Source organism: Kryptolebias marmoratus, linkage group LG17 (assembly GCF_001649575.2).
Source record: "Kryptolebias marmoratus isolate JLee-2015 linkage group LG17, ASM164957v2, whole genome shotgun sequence".
Taxonomy (NCBI): Eukaryota; Metazoa; Chordata; class Actinopteri; order Cyprinodontiformes; family Rivulidae; genus Kryptolebias; species Kryptolebias marmoratus.
Window position 1 is genome coordinate 19,006,099 of NC_051446.1, and position 22,430 is coordinate 19,028,528.

Sequence of the window (22,430 nt, forward strand, 5' to 3'; positions counted from 1 at the left end):
TTTCTCTCCTGGACCTGTTGCCTCTGCGACCATGCCACAGATAAGCAGAAGATGGATGGAAAATTAAAATTAAATTGAAGGATAACGGTAAGGATTGTGTTTTCATGGCTTAACCCATGAGACTTTTGAACTGGTATAAAAGCTTACTTAGTTAATTACTCTCGCAAAAATAAAATCGTCTATGCAATCTGCTGTAAATATGTTCGAGGAAGAACTGAATGTCAACAATGTGGGCCAAGCATGAAGGCATTCAGCTCAAGTGCACGGGCTGTTCAAAAATTTCCAAAAAACACCCATAGAGCCAAGTTCCACTTACCGGTAAAAGTCTGCCTTCTTCACAGCCTCCTCACACCGCTTCAGGGTAGTGCTGTGCTGGTTCTGCAGGGACTGCAGGTCAGCCATCGCCTTCATGCACTGCAGCTTTAGACGCTCATAGTCATGACCCGTTTTTGAGTTTAGTCTATTTCAAAAAGAGAAGAAAAACAAAAACATTGTGACAAATATAAAACTCCGGTTTTAAAAAACTATAACAGAGAATAGCAGCATGACTAACATTCTTCTACTTATAGGAGCAGAAAGAAAAAAAACTGCTTTCTTACAGTTTCTTTGACCCGAGTTAAATGTATTCCGAAGCCATTTTTACAGATTTTTATTATTTGATTTTTTTTGCGCTGTTTAGAAATGTGTGTTTTAGAGAGAAGGGAGTAAGGCGTATTAGACTTCAGTACCTGCATTCTTCAAAAGTAGTTCCAGGTGAAGAAAGTGGCAAACGTTTGAGTAGCTCATCCCTTTCACAGGTCACCTGTCTCAGCTGGAACAGGACTGTCTCCATCTTCTCGTTCACCCGGTGGCTGTCGGTGTTGCTGGGGAGCGGTGAGGAGGCTTGACCAGAGGTACCTGTGAGAGGCAGCACGTCACAGAGACCATATGATGGAGCTGTTATTACAGATTCGGTTTCTTTAAAATGGTGAAGTTAGGATGCTGATTTTTACCAGCTCCGGTGCACAAAGTAAGCGTGGCGACACGAACGTAGTTTCAGAAAACAGCAAAAAAATGGATGCAACCATCTGATATAAACCCTTTTTTTTTTTTTTTTTTTTTAAGTTCAAGTAAGAACTAAACTGAGTTTGACTTGTTTTAGAAGGCAGAAACTCAAACGGTTGTGTTCAGAGGAGCTGTTACCTGGACTCCATTTCTTCAAACTGAGACCCCTTTGACCTGCAGGGAAGAAACTTGCTACTCAATTTCTCAACACAATTCTACTTCCTTTAAACATTTTCCAATTTATTTTTAAATTATGATTGCTTTCCCCCTTCCCCGAACATAAACAAGTATTATATTTTATGATTTATTTACGTCACTGCTGTGTTTAATCAACCTCAGCATGTGAGAATGCGTCACACAGGAAATAAACCTGCTGATACAAATCGTGTTTTGTTTGTTTGGTTTTTTTCATAGCATGTGCCAGCCAAATCCTCTGGCCTTTAGAGAATAACTAAATGAACCAGGTCTGTGTGTGCGTGAGTGGGGGTTAGAGTGGTTTTACTAAATCATGCTCACATCTGTCTAATCACGTGCATGTGCTCAGAGTCTAAACAGCCAGCCACTAGGTGCTATTTATAAAACTGAGGCATGTTTCTTGGAATATGCAGTTTTATTTTTCCCCTCTCGTAAGAAAGATATTTTCTTTCCTTTAAAATTTAAAAAAATTGTACCTCATCGTGAGCGCGATACCCACCTAAGCTGCTGAGCGAGCTGCTGCTTTCTGAGTCCGACGGCATGGTGGACAAGACGCTGTAAGTGGACCCTGTGAGGCGGACAAAAACATTAAAGTCAGCTCTGAGAGTATTGGACCGTGTCTGCATTATAGTCGGATGATTATCTCCAACATTGTGTGGAACATCAAGGCTCTGCAGCTCGGGTTACATTCAGAATCTTTTAGTGAGGAAAAAAAAGAAAAAAAAAAAAAGACCAGCTGAAGGAATAAAAGCTGGGACTTTCCCCAACTTTAGATGACAAGCCTTGTGGCTGACAACAGGGTAAAGCTAATTATCAGTTGGGCAGGGAGCTTGAATACTTACCAACCAGGGCCACAAAGAGGCTGCAGTCTTACAGCTTCTTCTTTCATCTCCTCTGACAACATCACGCAGTCCCACCCCCTGTGAAAGCCCCTTCTTTTATTTCCTACACTGATTCATAATTAACCATTCAGAGAGGGGAACACGTAACATTATGAAGAAGATTATATTATTTAGCTAAACCAATGTAAATGTAATTACTGAAGAAAATTAGAGGGTGGTAATTCACTTGTTAATTTTCTCAGGTCTCTCAGATTTCTCAACAACTGGAGTGTCATTTGAGTCAAGTCAAGTTGTGATGTAAAAGTAACAAAATGAAAACCACTTATGCAGCCTAATAAGTAAAGACATGCAAGACCTTTTACTTAAGCTTAATTTGTTTTGTTTTCTTAAAGCTAAAATTAAAACCTGATCATTAACTCTCCAATAAATACGGGTAAATATGTTACACAAAAAACTTTAAAGATAACTGATGTTATTTAAAAATTGTGGCAAATTGTTTCGTCATCTACAATTCATGATAGAAGCTGCAGCCAACCATCTTTAGAGAAGACAAAAATGGCCATATTTCAGTCAGTTTTACAGATATTAAGATCCAGTTTGCTGTGGTTGGAGCTGATAGTCATTCACAACACATACCATCTTCAAAGTTTGTTCAAAACGCCTACAACTCCGTTCACCAACATAAGATGATCTTAAACTCGTGGTGGGTGATATGCCTTCTTTCAAGGAATACTAGGCCTTTAATGTTACGGAATTAATCAGATTTCTGCAAATTGTCACATAAATGAATAAAAAAAAAAGATAGGTAAAGGTGCACTTTCAAGGGAAACCAATTCTGTTTTGTTAGATCAGCGAACCAAAATTGTTTTCTAAGCAGCATCTCAAAGGTTTTGTTGAAATGTTACATCACCATTTACTTAAAGTGCAGATCCCCAAAAAAAAAAAAAAAGCATTTCAGGAATCTTAGTGATGCTTGAGAGGTTTAAAAGGCTGGCCTTGATCAAACAGTCAGCAGTGCACATTTACTGCCGTCTTACTTGGCTGTAGAAAGAACAGCTTATAGTGTAGTTAAATCAGCGTCTTCCATCCCTAAAGTGAAGCAGTGCAGAGTAGACTCTGGGCACGCAGCACCATGACAAACAATTCTGTTTACCCCTGTGCCTGTACTCTAAATCAATCCCAGCTTGGCCAAATTCCCACCAACTAAAGGATACTACGAGTTAGGACTCCGAGGAGCCGAGCTCACATGGTTCTCTCCACCTTCTTCCACTCAGACAGACTAAAAGAAAAGGAGGGGAAAAAAAAGAAAAGACACTTAATGTGCCCGAGGAATCGTAGCATCCCATAGATCACGCTCTTTTTTTTGTTCAAGCGATAGCTTGGAGTTTCTCATGACTCTGACCAGAGCCTCAAAAGGACAAGGTGCACAATGGCACAGCTCACTTGCTTCTGTAAACTGCAGAAGTCATATGACCGTCACCACACAGTCTGATCCTCATGGCTGAAGTGCCATATTTAAGTTTACACAACATACTTCATGAGACCAAATCCAGCACTGTGTGAATGTCAATGCCAGACTTCCGTGCGAGTTTTAAAGTTGTTAAAGGTTAATAAATATGGTTTATGGCTGATAGATCAGCTGAAGAATGATGCCGGTGTTGTGTCAGATCGTCGTTACAACCAGGAGCTGCAAAATAAGCGCTGCCATTTTCTAAAAAACATCTGGTACTTGGATCATCATTTTCATTTTTATTAAAAGATCAAACAGCTATATAGCATGTTAAAAACAGTAAAAGCAGGTGCTTTGACTTCTTAAATGGTATAATTTTTATTTTTTTATTAAACCACAATCATTTCATGAGCCACAGTCTCGTTTATCTGGCAACTAATATTATTAAGCAATTAAAAAAAAAAAAACACTAGTAAATTTTTGAAACAACAGTATGTGAACAAACACTTTACCTGCACACTATCAGGATTTTTACAAATATACCTAACTGGTGTTTGTATGCTGGAAAAAAAAAAAAATAATAAAAATCTGGCTACAAAATTATACTTCGAATAAATTATTTACCTGAGCGAGAAAACATGCATTTCTTATAGCAGAAGAGTCAGGTCAGTTTGATTTTCACAGCTGAGCAATCTCAAACCGCTTCTTACAGATTTACATTTTGAGCAGCGATCAGATGGATTGATTTGGTTTCAGTAGTAGGACAAAAAAAAAAAAAAAAACAAAAAAAAAAACCACCTTCTTGTTCATGTGAACGAAATAAAGTGGAATAAGAACCATTATTCTCAAGTTGCGGTCTTAATTAGATTTTACACATTCACTACTTTGTTATCATGTCATTTTAGACAAAACTACACAGAATGTCATAATAAAACCTTTGAGTTTAAAACTTATTTTATTGTGTAGGCTGCAACTGAGTAGAAATTAAGGTGATTAAATTTGAAGCTTTTCTGATAGAAGGGTAATGAAATAATTTTGGACAGTTTCCCTGAATAAATACTCACTGTAATCTACTGCAATTTAAAGTTAATAGCTCCCTGGTCTTGGTGTAGCTACGCTATTAGACAGAGTTTAAGTTGACTGAAAACAATACCAAGAGCAGAAGAAATACAAATTTGGCTCTTGCAAAAATCCCGGGGTCATTCTGTCCTGCGTAGCCACAGAACACACCCTAATAATCTGCTGCCATCCTGTTATTGTTCCTTAGAAAAAGGTGAGAATCTGTAAACAAAAAGGCTCCTACTGTCGAGCCCTGAAGCTATGGTTATATAAAACCAAGACGGTATCTTTGTTTAGTAAAAACAAAAGAGACCCTTGAGGAAGCACGCCTTTTAATGCAACATGATCACATTAAAGTCAGTTTTATAAAGACCAACAACTCAAGAGTTGACATTTTGTAATTTAAAAAGGAGTTTGCTCAGAAGTGGTCTTTTCCCGTCAATCTGTGAGATGGCCGAATATTCAGACCAGGCTGCTGCATCATTTTAAAAGCGCTGATTGTAAGAAGCTTGTGTTTTCCTGAGGGGAAAGGCTCTTGTTCTGGCTGTGCAGTGGAGGAACCTGTCTGCCCAGTAGCGAGAGATATCTCAGCTCATTTGAAACTTGTGCAACTACCAAACAGGGAGATGATCGCTAAACCACACCAACCACAACTAGCCCTGCAGCTTCAGGAGCCTGTCAGAGGGTTGATTTAGGCACGGTTGTTTGTAACCCATGCATGGTGACGCCATGAATTCATAACTCTAACCTCACCGCTCAGTTCACGGATGACGACACAATGGCTGATGCTGAACTAAGCAACGTTAATATATTCTGGAGGTGCAAAGATGCACTAGGGTTGCTGAGCAAGGAACGGGTAACAATGAATTATCCTGCTGAATGGAACAAAGTGAGATATAAATCACAGCTATTTTAGCTTGCACAGATTTCAGTCGCAGTTTTAGGCAGCAGAGGAAGCCCAAAAGTATGTTTATAACTTCAGGATTTATCCTCTAAGGAAGAATATTCAGTGATGTACTGCTAGGACTGACTGACGTTTGGAGGCAACCTGATTTAAGATGGCCGCCACATCCAACTGATCTCAGAAAACAAAAATGGCTATAAGTCGGCCACTTTTACAGACACCGAGCTCAAATTTGAGATGGTGGTTTCTGGGAGTCATTCACAACACGTACTTCGAGGGTGACAACTTGTGATTTGGCACGTTATTATTTTTAAAGGTTTCACCGAAAAGGCTTCATCTCAACAGATTTTAGTCCAAAACTCTGCTGTTATTGTTATTATTACTATTATTGTTGAGTACTGTAATGTCAGATATCTCTGATTGAGGTAGATAAGTGATTAGAACGGAGGGAGCGTCTCCATGATCTTTCTTTAAGTGTCTGTGTGAAGGAACACATTGCGATGCCGTTGAAATAAGTCAAATATTCTTTGGCATTTCCCTACTTTTTAAAAGTCTTTGGTTGAGTTTGGATTACTGGCTGGAATTGAGAACTTCACTTTGTGGAAAACTTTCAAGTCTGCCTGATGTGTCAGTGACAAACATGATGAAAACAACCAGCTTTATCAGTTTTTGTTTTGACACATAATTAAAAGATCAAGCATTTAATAAATATTATTAATTTAAATTGCCAGTGGCTGCACCAAAACAAGACAGTGATGCCCTCCATTCATTGCTGCAGAGAGTCCAAATCACACATTTTATTCTTCTCTCATTCGACTTTGACAGAGCCTCATTGATCTCACAGACACACAAATCCTTCGGGCAGTTCTGGCCCTGTATTGATTGTTTGGATCCTTTTAGGGCCATTAAACGCTTCCACACAAAAAAAGGCAAACAGTGCTGTGCTTTTAGTGCCATAAATGAGCACAAGCATGGCAGTGTGAACAGGGTCACATGGTTGTTACAGCACTTTTTTGTCCTTTTCACTTGCCCAAAGGAGACATCATGCCCTTCAGGTTGTCAATAGGTCTATTATATAATCATTATAGACCCAAAAGCACACAAGGAGCTGCACATGCCTCGTACGAACGCGCTGCCAACATGGCTTTTGTCGTATTTTTCCATAGTTTGCAAGTTTTCTCACCAGCTGTGTGGTCCACTGGTCCGATGCCGTCCAGCAGGGAGGCGTGCAGGTGAGGGTGCGTCGCCTCCAGAGCCGCGCAGAACTCCTCGAAGCAGTCCCGGTCCTTCCTCAGCAGGATCTTCAGGAGGTGGTCCACTTTCCCCGGGCTGGAGGAGCAGTCGTGGCCCAGCTCGCAGCGCTCGGACTGACTGAGGGCCCCGCGGTGGACCAGGACGTCCACGACTCGGTCCGCGTCTGTTATGGACTCCACCAAGTTCTGGTAACATTTCTCCAACAACTCTTTATGCTGGAGCTCCATCTCCTCCCCCTTGTGAGTGTGTGTGTCTGTTTAACCCCCCCTCGCTTCTCTAAAGGAAAGACGCAGCTTCGTTTTTTTTTTTTAATAAAATCTTTTTGGTAGTCGACTTTACTTCAGACTATTGTCGCGTCTCCTCGAAAGCGTCCCGCTCGACCCGCTCGGGACGGGTTTCAACCCGAAATGAGGGATACACAAGAAGTAGCCATATTTGCTGCCTGGGGCTGTTGACTGCGCGGAGATGACAACACATTTTTTCCGACCGCCGCTGCGTCCTTCTCCGGGGGGGGAAGAGAGAGAGAGAAAAAAAAAGGACCTCTTGTTTCTTTAAGCCCCACTCTCCGTGTGTTCCGAAGGCATTTTCCTCCCCTTCAAGTAAAGTTAGTTAAAGTTAAACGCTGCTGAAAACTCTCCGTAAGTCCCGTCGGAGACTCCTAACTCCGCCATATCTCACCGTACAAGTAAGCTGCGTGGCCCTGTACCAATCATATTTCAGCCCAATGGACATTTAAGGTAATTGTGGGCGGGGCTTATTGTTTAAGCCCACCTGGCTCCCCGCCGCTTTAATCATATCAGTAAGGAAAATCACAGCTTCATCTTAAACAGGGATGACGAGGTTTGACCAGTTTTTATCTGTGTAGGAATGGTTTATTTAGGAAGAATTGGTGAAATAAGTTAACCACTTGTATGCATGTGTGTTTTTTTTAGAAACAAAAAACTTTAAAATTACTGTATTTAGATATAAAGCTTACTGTTTGGCTTGACTTCTTTGGTCTACTTGTTAATTTCATTTTACTTCCATATCATGAAAGTTGGTAGTTAATGAACCCTCATAGATAGATAGATAGATAGATAGATAGATAGATAGATAGATAGATAGATAGATAGATAGATAGATAGATAGATAGATGCTGAAATGTGTTATACAAATACATTTTTACTTACTTACTAAAATGAAACAGTGAGTGATCAGTAAAAACTGACTAGAATGAATGTCCAGATTAAGAGTCAAAGGTCATGACCCAGTTCACCACAAGTTTTTTAATCTCCTACAGGCTGACTGATTTTCTGTTGCTTTTACTCGTACAAAAACAAAATGCCAACATGCACAATATTATACAGCATATTTTAACTTTCCTGTAGACCAAAAGTGCTTGTATCTTTTATTATTTTTGCTTACAAGTGTCATGTAGATGTTAAATCATCATGATTTTGAAGTTTTGTTGTATTAAAAAAATGCTTTTTAAACATAGACTGGGCTTCTGATTTAGATAATAATTCTGTGGGTGGATAATGGAACATTTGCTGCTAAGTAGTTGTGTAAATATTACTGCATTGTAAGTCATTTTTATTTATTCAGGATTTGCTTCCTAAAGCCTCATCTGCTCATACGATCCACGAAACAACGCCGCGCATGCGTTCTGCAGGCCGGTATTTCACGATCAGGGTAATCCAGTAGCTTTTACGTTGTGACCAGACCTCTTTTTCGAGCAGATTTCTACCTCGGCACTGCCTGTTTCTTCTCTGGATTGTCCTCTGCCACAGCTGCCCCACTCCGTAAGGTTTCTTCTGCTCCACATAATCCATCGGATCCCCGAGGAGCCAAATGTCACATAGAACTTAAATCCTCAGGAAACTGTTTTTGTATGTGAAATACAAACGCGCTGTAGCCTCAGTGCAGTCAGCTGAACTGAAAAAAGTGTGGAAATGTGTATTGTTTGTGCTAACTGCATTCTGTGTTGTATTTATTTACAGATCATGGTCCTCATCTGGAGTTTACAGGGGCCTGCCCTGTTCGGAGCCGAGTTCTGTGTGCCTGTGTGTTTCCACATTTAAGTTTGAAACCGGTTTAACGCTGTTAGCGGTTACGTAACATGTTAATTTGCTCTCCCAGCTGAGAAAATCCATTTGTGCTCAACAAGCAAACCAGTGGTAGCGTGTGGAAATTATGTACATCCTCAAAAACATTAAAGTCAGGATGCAGCCTTGCAATAAAGTCATTATAGGAAAGCAAATTATGCTTGAAGGCAGTTCATCTGCTCCTATACCATTTTTTACAAATTCTGTTGTGTGAAGCTGCACATGCTTCATTCCTTTTTGTCATTAAACATCAGAAGATGAACCTATAGCGTGCAGCTCTGCAGGCCGGACAGTGATATCTGCTGATATCTTATTATGTGTCGTTCATTCAATCCTTGGGTTTGTAATTTGCTTATGCACTCATGAAGTCTAGAGCAGGATTATATCCCTGGCAACCAAATGTCACTTAGTTGCACAGCTCCCATTGGACGGCTGGAGAAAATCCATCGGAAATCAACAATTCGGCCAATACTTACTTTTACTGATTGTCTGGACCGAAGAGTGTTAACAATAGAGGGCAGTGGTGAGAACGTGAAAAAGGAGACAAACTGCATTTTTCATTATTTGATGTGTTGGATTAGTTTTATCAGCTGCCAAATGCATTTTGTTCTGCAGTAAACTAAACTCACAGATCCCAGTTGTGCAAATACCCAGGACTGGGGTCGCAAAACTCTGGGAATTTCAAAATTCAAAGTTGAAAACTTTCCATGGGAATTAACAGGAATTTAACATATTAAAGGTAGGCCTTTAGCAGGGATTTTAAAAATGGCTGTGGAAAATATATTACAGCATTATCTTGACTACAATAACCAGTTTTCATTGCTGTACCATGCAATTAGAGATAAATAAGAGGTGGTCACTGGGTTCTCAAAGCAGAACAGGAAGGACTGCCCTCTCCTGGTTGGGAGTCAGGTGCTGCCTCAAGTATCTCTGGGTTTTGATCACGAGTGAGGGAAGAGTGTGGCAGGAGATTGGAAGGTGTACTCTGTACCGGTCGGTCTTCGCTCCTACCCTCACCTCTGGTCACGAAGTCTGGGTCGTGACCAAAAGAACAAAACTGCGGATACAGGCGTGAGAAGTGAGTTTTCACACAGGGTAGCTGGGCTTTCCCTTACAGATAGGGAGCATGCGAGTTCGGTTATCTGAGAGGAACTCCGAGGAGAGCCGCTGCTCCTCCACAACGAGAGGAGTCAGCTGAGGTGGTCTGGGCATCTGGAACTGGGAGGAGACCGAGGACATGCTGGACAGACTATGTCTCTCAGCTGGCTCGGGAACACCTTGAAATCCTCCTGGAGGCAGCTGTGGAACGAGATGTCCGAGCTTCCCTGCTGAAGCTGCGACCCGACTCCGGAACAAGCGGCAGATAATGGATGGCTTGATGGACGACAACTGACTGAAATTTGTTTTGTTTTTTTACATGTGATTACAAAACCAAAAACATTTAAAAGGAGTCATGTAACTTGAATACTTTTGTTCAGTGTTGTGTGCGTAAATTTAAAAAAAGGATTACAACACCAAAAAAAAAAAAGGAACAAAATGTTCAAAATCCATTGTTCTCTAAAACTTGTGTGGCTGTGACACAGTGATGTCATCATATCAGATTAGGTCCTTTAAGTTGTTACTTTTATAAACTTTGGATCAAACTCATTATCTGTCTGTGACTAAATAAAATTCCTTATATTTTTGTTTAGATATGATACAGTTTGTTTAAATTATCTCCAATTTCCATAAATTCCTACAGTTCTCAAAAGAAAGTTTCCAAAGTTCCGCAGCTTAACTTCCCATGGAAAGATTCTGGAAAAATGTCTGGAAATTATACACCCCTTTGCAACCCTCCCGATGACACGCATAATCTGACTAACAAAACTCTCCTATGGATATCTGACATCTCCACTAAGGCTGTAAATCTCTGTTTGAGCCTGACCCAGCTCCAGAATGGGTTCTTCCTTTGATCACATCTACGCATTAATATTTAAAGCACTTTGTCTGGAAAATCGGGATCAGCGACTTAAAGTAAAAGGAGGGCGGAATGGCAAGGGCCCCCTCTGATTTCCTTTTGACCTATATTTCAGGAGGTATCAGTGCAGGCTGTCTCAGCTGAAGAAGGAACACAAAAAAACATCAAATATTTATCCCTCTTTGTCGTCAGGCTGGTGGGCTCTTTGCGCTTTAAGTAAAAGTGAAGTTAAAAAAAAAAAGTGAACTGAAGTCATTTGTTTGAGAAACCGATTTCACTCCGAGGCTGCACTTTGAGGTAAGTGAAGGCTAAAGGAAAAGGAATTTTAGGACATTCACTATTTATAGCCTCAAGAAAAGCTATGTGCCATATCACTGCGAGGTGCAAAGTAAACACGGACATTTTCTCACTTTCTCAGATGGCACAGCAAAGGACGTATGACTTATTTAAACCGCATTACTTGCACCTCTGACCAGAAGATGCTGTTCGTGATCCTCGGCAGAGAAAGGCGGCGGTAATACAGATGAAAGAGGTACAAGAAAGAGCAACTTTGAAATGCAAATTGTTCATTGTGCGTTGAGCTGAAAATCCCCAATGTTTCATTCAAAGGACATATTTCACAAAGACAATCCAGATATGCCCAAAACACTTCTTTTATTAAAATTCAAAATGATTGTTCTTGGGGGGGGGGAAGAAAAAAAAAAGTTTCAACATTTCTGTGACAAGCATGATTCAAAAAAAAAAAAAAAAAAAATCACAGAAAGGTTTGAAATGGCACTTAATGTGAACCTGGCGCCCTCTACTGGCTGTAAAACATACAAGCAACGACTGCACGAAAGGCAAAGTAATCCTTTTTTTTTAATCTAATAAACAAATTGTGTAAAAATAGATTTTGGCTGCCTTGCAAATATGAACACAGGTTAATTGTCCACATCAGTTAAAGCAACAGTCTCGAAAGGCATCACATGATCTGTTCAAACTTTGGTGTGTCTGCACGAAGCGAAAGGCAACATTTTCTGTAAATCACAAAAACGATTGGCGATATGAAAATATTAGCAGATAATTTGCATAGATTTGCAAGCAGGGAGTAAACATTTAGTTAGTGGAACGCTTCATAAAGATTGAGACAAACCTTTCACAGAAATTTCTGACATTCAAAAATGATCTAAAACTTCATTTTGCCTCCTAAACAAGTATTATATTTTTATTTGTCTCCTCTTTTCTTTTCTTCAAATCAGAATCTTCCCACATATAATCAAACTATTTAGCAATGAGGTTAAGCCATCTTCTAAATATATTTACTGTATACGTATACATTCTGTGTTAAATAAACTAATTTAAAGCAGACTTTATTTAGGGGTTTGTAGTGCATTTGAATTATTCTCTGGGACAGTCTTATGAAGATGTATAGTTTCTATTTCAATCAAGTTTGAAATGTTCTGGCACTTCACGTTTTCTCATCAAGCAAGCGTGTCTCTTAATAATATGATTTGTCATTAATCGATTGCATTAAGCATAAATCATCTCGACAAACAGAAGATTATTATAGATTGGCTATAAGATTTTGCAGCATGCATCAAAAGTGATATAAGGCCTATACCATTGTTTCAGTGTGGACATATACAGTGTCCTTATGAGATGTCATCTTTTAATTTGTCTAGTCATTTCCGCCACACAGCTTCAGCAGCAGCTTCTTGTAATCCCCGGAAGTATCAGCCTGACAAACAACAAAAAGGCGTCAGCTGTAAACCAACCAACCAACCAAACAATCGAGACTTTGATGGAGATGTTGCAAGCTGTGGGACTTACGGAGATGTGAGTGTACAGCGACTTCCCATAAGCCTTCAGATACTCCTGCCTGATGTCCAACATGTCAACCTCAGAGCGGGACACCATGACACGAATGAGGGTCCTGTCCTTGGTGCCGGCTCCCTGTTGGAATCAGTTACTTAATGAATTAAGTTGATCCTTAAGCCGCGCGAGATTCAACTCTGATCATCAGAACATCATCCGAAATGTACCTTCATGGACTTGTGGAGCCTTTCTGCAAAGTAGGCCGAGGTGTTCCTGATGCATTTCACTGCAAGAAAGAAACAGAAAAAGATGCCATCAATGTGTCTATAAATTATAAAAGCCCTGGCCAATACACACTTTGGAAAAGGGAGTGGATCTGACGAAAAGCATTAAAAATTAAAGGCCTTGCATTCCCTGGAGGAGCGCATATCGCCCGTGGTTTCCATCCAGAGTTTAAACAACCCTGTCATACGCTACAATGTCCAACTTTTCTTACTCGAATTTTGTTATTGCAACAATTTTTGTGAGTTTCTGCAGAAGAGGTGTCATTTGAAAACACTACGTGTAGAGCTTACCCACAGCCACCATGCCAGACTCCAGATTTCCAGACATTTCCCTGCAGATGCTCTTCTCAATTTCCCTCCCAGACATCTGCTGGTACTCCTGGAAGACTGAGAGAAGCGAAAATCACAAACAACATGGTTAGAATTCTAATATTTTGAGGGGAAAGTGCACAACAGCAAATAGAATCATTTTGTTGACAAAGAGACGGGAAGAAAAATCGTTTTGGAGGCACCACAAATAACACACCTGCACGAAGGTGCGGCTTACTGCGGGCACACAGGATGGCATTGAACTGAGACTCGTCAGTTCCAACTTTATTCTCTCCTGCAGCATATAGTTTCTGAGGGCAAAAGGAAGTTTCAGTAACAGGTTGTTAATCCCCCCCCCCCAAAACCAGCCTTCTTTTTTTTGTTTTGTTTTGTTTTTTTTAACCCGTACCTGAGCATCCTGCTTGGCCAGAGAGACGTCAACAGTCTGCCTCTCGTCTCGATTTCCCTGTTTGGAATAAAGGCAAATTACTTCAGCCGGGCGAAGCGCGCCAGCACATTCAAAGCTCCGTTTCAGATGAGATGGCCAGCAGCTGGTCACCGTTTATTATAAAAGACCTGGAGCGGATACCTGACAGAGGGAGACCAGGAGTCGGCGGAAGTGACCAGATGTGTCACCACTGATGGAGTCCTCCAGGCTCTTCCCGTACTCTGAACGGAACAGAACGAAAAAAAATTTTAAACGCACAGAAACAGCTGTAACGCAGTCAAGTTTTCAGAGACTGACCTAAAATTTCATGTGGTCGTAGCTGAGACCGATCCACAATACATATTCTGAGCTCTAACTGATTGCACAAGATCTCCATTTCAAACTTTGCCATTAACTATTGGGACTTAACTCTGTCTGTTAGCAAAATATCTCACAAACCACTGGACAGAATTCAACGAAACGTTCAGGAAATATTCAGTGGTTGTACATTTACAGCCGATTAAACTTTAGGGGCAACTGAATTCAAGATGGCCGCCACAGCCAACTGACTTTAGAAAACACAAAAATGGATATACGTCAGTCAATTTTACAGATATTGTGCTTAAACTCGGTGTGGTTGTAGCTGAGAGTCATTCCCAACAAATGCTTTGAGAGTGATGTTGCACAATATCATATGAGATTGCAGAATAACATTATTCTCAAGGTTTGACCAAAACGGATCCAGCTCTGTCATTTCTCATCATATCATGACTTTAGACTAACACTCTGGTATGAAAGGAAGCAGGTGATATGCTTTCATTAAATGAACACTGCGCCTTTAACTGTTCTATGTTTTAGAAACCTATAATGTAGCTCAGTTTTAAAGTTCTGACTCTAAAAATAAAAAAAAAAAACAAGATCATCTCACCAGATTTGTAGATCCTGTTGATCTCTTGAATCTCTGCGTTGGAACGCGATGACAAAATCTCAATCAGACAAGCTTCATCGGTTCCTGCGCCCTGAAAAAAAAAAAGAGGACATATTGAAAAGGTTCAGAAGGTCACTCGATGTCCATTCCCCTTCAGCTTTTTGTTTTTTTGCCCTCCTTGTCGTGTGAAAAACATGAGCGACACAATGAGGCTCGAGCAGCTGAATCCAATTAGAGCAGTCGCTGAAACAACAGCTGCGGCTCCCAACCTTTATGGCCTCTCGGAGTTCAGATGCATCAAACTTCGCAGGGGTCTGCAGCATGGCGAGGACCAGGCTCTCAAAGTCTCCAGTCAGCTCCGACTTCAGATCACGAAGCAAATCCTAGAAAAAAACAAACAAACAAATTAGAATGGATTCAAAAGAGAATATTAAAAATGATGATTCATAATTTCAGTAACACACCTTCCCATATGTAGTCTTGTAGGCTGCGACCAAAGGAACCCTCTGCTTATTGGAGCGATTTCCCAGAAGTTCAATGATAGCGTTTTCATCAGTGCCTGTATGTTTGAAATGTTTTTATATTATAAATAACATAAAATGTAAAACAAAAACGGGCAGCTGAGCTCAGATGAAGGTATTCACTCACCAAAACCCTTCATTGCTTTTCTAAGAACTTCAACATCCTTCAGCGGATCGGCCCCAGGAAAATCTTTGATGGAACCCCTGAATCCTTTCTATTTAAAAAAAAAAAAAAAAGGTACAAAAAGGGGTTTTTAGCTGTGTGTGCAGCACATGTAGGAAGTGTTCCAGAAAGCTTTCTGTAAGCATGTGCATCTTACAGAAGCTGCCGGCGCCTGAGGGTTGGACGGCACTCCACCTCCGTACCCAGGCACCGAGGGGCCAGTGGCGGGGGCTCCGGGGTAACCTGGCATGGGCTGGCCTGGGGCGGGGCCCCCTGGGTATCCCTGCTGAGCCCCTCCTGGCTGCAGACAAAGAGTAGCTGTGAGCCCTTCACACAGGAAGACAAACGTCACACAGAGCAGCTTCGGTCCGAGTAAGGTTGGGGAAGATAAGACGGTGTCAGCAAACACGAGATTTAGCCGAAGTCAGTCCATGTGTTGTTAATGAATTTGCATTTCAGATATGAACAAATAAAGACTTATGTACTGCGCCGTAGCCGCCTGGTGCTGCACCCCAGCCTCCACCTGCAAAGCAAACATGAGCATATCAATGACAAGGTTATTTATCTCTAAATTTACTCACATATCTACACATTTTTTTGGCAGTTTTATCTGTTGTCCTCTCACCTGCCGGAGGCATGGAAGGGTAACCTCCTTGTCCGGGTTGAGCAGGATATCCGCCAGCCTGAGGGGGGAAGCCCCCAGCTGGGGCAGGGTAGCCACCTGCTTGAGGTGGAAAGCCGCCTGCTGCTGGGGGGTAACCGCCTGCCGCTGGGGGGTAGCCGCCTGCCTGAGGAGGATAACCCCCTGCCTGAGGAGGGTAACCGCCACCCTGTGGGGGGTAACCGCCTGCTGCTGGGGGGTAACCAGCTGCCTGAGGAGGGTAACCGCCACCCTGTGGAGGGTAGCCCCCTGCCTGTGGAGGGTAGCCCCCTGCCTGGGGCGGGTAGCCCCCTGCCTGGGGTGGGTATCCACCGGATTGTGGTGGGTATCCTGGGTAACTCATCTTCAGAACCTGGAAATGTCAATATTGAAATGATTTAAGTCATTTTACACATTAAAGAACCTCACCTGAGCCCCATTTCCTCTGATGTGAAATCCTCTCAGGAACATACGCACAAACATGCATTTTCATCTGATTTTTAGATCAACACGGAATGAGCTCTTCAAATATAACACAGAGGGGGAGGGGGGATCAACCTTTTGTCCATTGACATTACGAAACATCCTAACTGTAACAACTCCAACTCTTAAGACCTCGAATCATCGTGTAAAATGTAAATATAATCAGAATGCAATGATTTGCAAATCTCCTAAACCCGCATTTTATTCACAGTGGAACACAGTAAACAAATCAAATGTTGAAAATAAGAAACTGGGGATTTTTTTTTGTTTTAAAAATAGGGTAAGTTTGAATTTTATGGCAGCCACACGTTTAAAAAAAAGACACAACAAGATCAACAAAGGGCTGTAAAAGCAGGTCTGATTCTGTTCTGGACGTCACTGAACAGGCTCAGGAACACTTCAACAAATCATTGTTTGGAACCACAATTTGCCATACTGCAGAAATGCAGGTTAAAGCTCTATCACGCACAGAAGAAGCCACGTGTGTACACCATCCACCAAGGCTGTCGTGTACTCTGGGCCACAGGTCATCTAAAACGGACTGAGGCAAAGTGGAAAACTGCTCTGTGGTCAGATGAATCAACATTTAAAATTCAACATCAGGCCTCTTTTCGGCGTACAGTTAGAAAGCCTCCCTCTCTGATGCTATAGGGGTGCATTAATGCCTACACCATAAGCGCCTTACACAAATGGAAAGTCTCCACTAATGCAGAACGGTATACTGTATAAACAGGTCTTAGAACAACAATCCTACATCAGACAGGAATGGGACATTCCCCAGCGCCTGGTGTCGTCACACAGAGGTAAACATGGACCTGTCACAACCTTTTTAGGATGTTTTGATGCCAAAAAATTAAAAATTACCCTTTTTTTTATAAGTACAGGCTCTTAGATTCAACATTTAATATGTTTACTGTGTTCCATTGTTCATAAAAAAGATGGGTAAATAATTCCACCCTTTTTTCATATTTACATTTCATCCCAACTTCTTTAGAATTGGGATTGAGTGTTCATTTAGGTTTTTTTTTTTCCTGTTTCCATTCCAAGAAACCACAAGAATGAACAATGTCAAGACAGTTTCCAAGTATACTTTGGGTCGGGCACCACCCACCAAACGAGTTGTTTGAACTTTGCAATAATTTACATACCATGTGTCATCTCCTAAATAAATAAAACACTATACATAATTAGTATTAAAGCATCTGACTGTAAATTTTAGTCACATAACTTTTTTATGACTTTTAAAATAATTTTTATGACAGATTAATGAAAAGTCCATGCTGGCAGCGCAGACTGTGTTTAAAAAGAGGGCGATGGTCAAATATACACTGTTTGGTTATCTTATAGGAAGTTATTTTAAGCTGCTGGTGTCAAAATCTGGACATCATGGCTTGAAAAATACAAACATTTTAACAGGGGTTACTGATTTTAAGAAATACTTTGTTTGTTTGTTTGTTTGTTTTTACCCAAAGAGCAAAGATGCATTGGGTGACACAGATGCAGACATTCAGTGTTAAAGGTGAGTTCCTGGAAGGCGCTGAGAGTAACACACCCTGCTACTTTCCAATCATATCTAGTTTAAACTTTCAAAACACACCTGAGGCTTTTACGTGCCGTCGTTAATTCCACTACTGTCCACCGCCAAGCATTCAAACACAAAAAGGACGTAGTCGACAAATGAAAAAGAAAATACTACAGACATTTCAGAGTGCCTTGCTGTATTATAGCTGATTCGAATGTTTAGAAAACAAAAATTCACGACTTAGTTTGTGTTTACCAAACAGCGAAACCTCTCGTTTTGACAGCATCACGGGCCTATTGTTTTCTCAGCTCGCTGACTAGCTAAAACTGGTGGGGGTTTTAAGGTAAAGTGGTAAGAGGCTGTTATCGGTATAGAGTGCTCAAACTGTGGAGAATAAAGCAACACTTTTGGTCCAAAATGTCCTCTAATGTTTAAGGGAGGGAGGAGGCGGGCGGAGACACGACAAGCGGTTCGCTGAACTGAACAAAATATTTAGAGATGAGGTTAACGTTTAGCTAGCATCCAAACTAAAGCACGGATATTTTCTTTTTTTTTACATTTATAAAGCGTATGCATGTTTGTTAGCTATATTTTTTAACGACGTGACCGTTAAAAGGAGAAACTCACTGGTCTGCTGCGTCTGCGCACAGGGCCAGTTCTAATCAGGCGAAGCTAATTTCCTACATTCCACAGTTGCAGAAAACACACCACAACGACTCACCGCTAACTCGTTGAACTACTTCAGCTGAACAGACCGATGGTTTGCTTTGTTTTTGGGATTTTTTACCTTGTGTTTTTCGATGCGTGAAAGCGCAGAAAGGGAAACTTACTTCTCAGATACGGCCGTCCGATCCAGGAAGAGGCGAGCAGAGGAGCAGCCTGGATGTGGGTGGGTCCTCTTCATCGTTTCCGTCCTGACAGCAACCTTTGGTCGCGCGACAGAAGACAGACTGAGCAGGCTGCGGTGGAGTCACACTGCCCGACTCTTACTGACTCTTACTGACTATTTCTACTTCTTTCATTCGAATTAAATTGACACTGAAATATTCATATTATATAGGGTGCCACTGTGGTGCAACAGATGGGTTTATTAGTGGAAGTCATTTCCTTATGTAACATAAAATAGCATGTTCTGTATAGAAGCTGTCTCCTACACATATTGCCCAATTTGATCAAATACTTATGAATAAGGAACATTTGACTCATAGATGTGGCAAGACCCATTTTATGAACCTAAAGTGCCCCTGTAACACTTCTTGGTCACATTTCAGAAACTTAAGCAAAAGGTCATAATTCCCGAACAAAGATATCCAACATTTTGTGATGAAACATTTTAAAAACTAACATAATCATTGCCTTTTTTTTCAGTGAAAGCTTTTGAGATGGAGACCAAACATGGTCTCACAGGAGGATGTAAAATAGTGACAAATGGGGTACTTACGCTGTACATACGGGGTACTTTTATAAGATAAAGCACTTTGAACTGCCATGTGCTGAAATGTGCTAAACAAATAAACTTGACTTGACTTTTAGGGTACTTACAGAGAAACATACAGAGTACTTAAAGGGTACTTAAAAGGGTTACATACAAGGAACTTATGAGGTAATCACAGGGTATATAGGGGGTACATACACAGTTCTTACAGGGTACTCATGGAGGTACCTACAGGTAACTAGACGTATATACAGGGTATTTACAGGATACTTATGGAGGTCCTTATAGGGGAACTTACAGGGTAATTACATGGTATTACCAGGCTACATATGGGGTTACATTCAGTATAATTACAGTATCCTTACTGGGGTGCACTTAATGGCTTAATGGTAATTACAGGGTACATGCAGTGGTATTTAAAAAGTACCTAGGAAATCAGGCTGTTTTACCTTGTATGATTTTATACCTCTGACAACAAAATTTTGTGTTACAGCATACGCAGATAGCACAATTTTTTTTTCCCCCGTGCTCAGTGCGCTACATTGTGAGCCCTGTTTTTAGTGTGTTTGTGTGCGTAAAGGTGTTGTGGTTATACTAGTAGTGGTTACAGAGTGGCAGCTACCACTGGAAAAAAAAAAAAAAACCTACAGTTACCACAGTACTGCGAAAAGCCACAGTTAAAACCCAAATGTGATGTATAATCCAGACCAGTGAGGTGTGGCATTTATTGTAGCTTTCTGCTGGTACTGAAAGAGATACACTTTACCTGTCCCCTGATGCTCCAGAGGTACCGCTCTGAGTCTTCAAGTATTCACTTTAATGGCTGGTGGAGGGGGGGTCTTTAAACCGTCTCTTGTTAATGTTTCCACGTCTGGGTGTTGGGTGAAACCATTTTGAAATTTAAGAGGCGTGTGTGCAAATCGTAAATCAGTGTATTAGGACAGAGACTGAAGTTCTGTGGAGATGTTCTTGACTTTCAGCATTTGACAGAATGTACAAAAATATACAGCGTCACCTAGCTTACAGTTATTGTCGGGTTAGGGGGAAGTTGGTCGATGTTTTGAACCCATAATGCAGGCAGACAGGAAGCTCCGAAAGATAAACTAACTTTTTTACAACAACAAACCAAACAAAAGGCTGACGAGGCAGCAACAGAAAACTAAATAACTCCACAGTCACAAAGACATGAGGAAAACCAAACAGCACATGGAAGCGACAGCGACAACGAACCAGCAGGAAAGTGAAGGAGATGAACAGATTTTAAAGGTTGAGGATGATTTAAAAGTGGACACAGGTGAGTGATTATGAACGAAGGACAGGTGTAGGTGGCTGAGGCAGGCTGACAGGTACTGAGCAGAATAAAGGTGAATGATTACAGGGAACAAAACACTAAATACCAAAACTAAACACAGGAACTAAATAACAGAATTAAAGAAACAATAAACCTAATACAAAAACAAACCCAAGACAGCCAAATCCTCACAGTTATGCTGTCACACCATGGTGAACTCTATTGCAAGCATTTTTCTCCATTTAGTTTTTTAAGTGTAAATTACCAGAAAAGCTTATTTATAGTGAAATTTGTCCACAATATGTTTCTGAAAGGGTTGGGAATGTTCTATGACATCTAAATATTAAATAAGCAAACGGAGCCCCACCTCTTTTAATCTTATCTTTGAGTAAATTAGTATAAAATAATAATTTTAAAAAAGAAAGAAATGTTTGAACTAAGAAATTGTGTTATTTACTAATCCATGCATATTTTGTTGTATTCCATCTTTGCCTATATGTGCTCCTATAAAAGTTAAACTGAACATAAATGTAAAAATAAGAACTTTTCACAACACCGACCTTTATAAAACGGTCTTTGTTCAATGTTGAAGTCATTGTTTTAGAATTTAAATCATTGTCCTTTTCATTTACAGTAATTGTTATTTTATTTTTCTTGAAATCAGAGATTCTCGAGTCCTTCCAGAGTCAAACCTTCTGTTGGAAGAAGCGTTTTTCTGAACAGCTGTTTTGAATGCAGCTGCACTCAGATGAAAACACAAGATGGCAGCAGTGGGGTTTTTGTGTGAAGACTTGCACTGACGGCCACATGCTGTCTTTTCATTCTTTTTTTATTCTCTTGTAGTTTATTCTGTTCATCCCAAAGCCTTATGGTAAATAAAGGCATCCTAAATAATTTAATTAATATTAATTAATATTGTAACAGTGAAACATCAAATGTAGAATTGTTTTTTTTTTACATCAATATAAAAGTAACTTACACATGCAGTAAAAACATGGAGAAAGAAGTTATTTCAAATTATAAAACTGATTATTTAGGGGATTCCAGGATCTTTAGTTTCTAAAGCTGCATGACAGGAAAAAGTAGGGAGATGTGCAAACATCTGTAGGACGTCCTAGATACCTGTATGGAAAGCCGTTGTATCATATAATCAATTCACTTCGCCAGATTACTTTTCTTGATATCAGTAGTATTTCTCCAACTCAAAAGGACATTTTTTTAATCAGACAAAATTAAAAATATCTAAAATGACAACCCTACTAGTTTTTAGTAAATCCTAAAAACATTTGTTCCAATTTTAGCATTTAATGTTTAGGCAGGATATGTGTTGCAGATGTCCATAATTCAGTTCTCTCTAGTCAAAATGGACCCTTCAGCTATCCAGAAAAATTAAAAAATATTTCTTTTCAGACAAACAACGTCACTTTTTCCACTCATTTGTACCAGGCTTTTAGCTTTATGTATCCACAAAATCAATCTTACTGAATATAATATGAATATTGTGGACATCTAAAACAGTTTCTTACCAGGGTAAACTTCCATTTTAGATATACAATTAAGTTCATACTAGTCAGAATTTAATTTAACCTCTTTTATGTTAAAATGACTTCCCATCAAGTTCATAATTGATATCTAAAAGTATATTTTTAGACATTATGTAATTAAATTGTTGCTGGTCATTATTCCAATAATAATAATGACATTCTTACTAGTTGAAATGCGTGTTTTTTAAAATATTTTTATTTGTTCTGGGCTGGTGAAATGTGAATTTTAAGTTTCCGTTTTGAGGCGCATGTCTAATATATGACAAACCGGCTTGCCATAAAACCCTTTAAGTCCTCCTT

The 22,430-nt window shown here is 40.2% G+C and overlaps 2 protein-coding genes and 1 long non-coding RNA gene across 7 annotated transcripts in view; 1 reads left to right on the plus strand and 2 right to left on the minus strand.

The window, feature by feature from the left end:
* LOC108248719 (disks large homolog 5) overlaps positions 1-7,451 on the minus strand; it is a 26,326-nt gene extending 18,875 nt beyond the window's left edge. For 2 of the 4 annotated variants that reach the window (XM_037980662.1, XM_037980661.1), the window contains exons 1-5: positions 6,678-7,451; positions 1,739-1,807; positions 1,183-1,218; positions 729-897; positions 317-460 (exon numbers count right to left, since the gene is read on the minus strand). In XM_037980662.1, the coding sequence (XP_037836590.1) occupies positions 317-460; positions 729-897; positions 1,183-1,218; positions 1,739-1,807; positions 6,678-6,975 (716 nt within the window). In that variant the 5' untranslated portion in view covers positions 6,976-7,451. The remainder of the gene's footprint in view (positions 1-316; positions 461-728; positions 898-1,182; positions 1,219-1,738; positions 1,808-6,677) is intronic. The other 2 variants (XM_017437695.3, XM_017437703.3) reach the window with 2 other exon arrangements.
* On the plus strand, positions 6,798-10,406 carry LOC119617861. The gene is made up of 2 exons (XR_005234279.1): positions 6,798-6,936; positions 8,728-10,406. It is a non-coding gene; the product is annotated as an uncharacterized LOC119617861 (long non-coding RNA).
* Positions 10,407-11,640: 1,234 nt separating this feature from the next.
* On the minus strand, positions 11,641-18,802 carry LOC108249708 (annexin A4). 2 transcript variants are annotated; one of them, XM_017439275.3, is made up of 15 exons: positions 18,691-18,802; positions 15,841-16,228; positions 15,701-15,738; positions 15,373-15,516; positions 15,180-15,267; positions 14,996-15,090; positions 14,801-14,914; positions 14,532-14,622; positions 13,766-13,845; positions 13,586-13,642; positions 13,394-13,487; positions 13,159-13,254; positions 12,811-12,869; positions 12,599-12,721; positions 11,641-12,506 (listed from the first exon to the last, which is right to left on the minus strand). In XM_017439275.3, the coding sequence occupies exons 2-15, from the start codon at positions 16,217-16,219 to the stop codon at positions 12,447-12,449; spliced, it is 1,518 nt and encodes a 505-aa protein (XP_017294764.1). In that variant the 5' UTR covers positions 16,220-16,228; positions 18,691-18,802; the 3' UTR covers positions 11,641-12,446. The 2 variants fall into 2 exon arrangements, with proteins under 2 accessions (XP_017294764.1, XP_017294755.1); XM_017439266.3 differs by lacking the exon at positions 18,691-18,802 and adding an exon at positions 18,582-18,685.
* Positions 18,803-22,430: the final 3,628 nt, after the last annotated feature.

Bases quoted from the DNA above. Each gene is read 5' to 3' on its own strand.
- LOC108249708 (XM_017439275.3), bottom strand. From the start codon at position 16,219: ATGAGTTACCCAGGATACCCACCACAATCCGGTGGATACCCACCCCAG. The intron at 15,091-15,179 runs GTGAGTGAATAC...TCAAACATACAG, and splicing joins AAAAGCAATGAAGGGTTTTG to GCACTGATGAAAACGCTATC. The intron at 13,488-13,585 runs GTACGGGTTAAA...TTTTGCCCTCAG, and splicing joins TGGCCAAGCAGGATGCTCAG to AAACTATATGCTGCAGGAGA.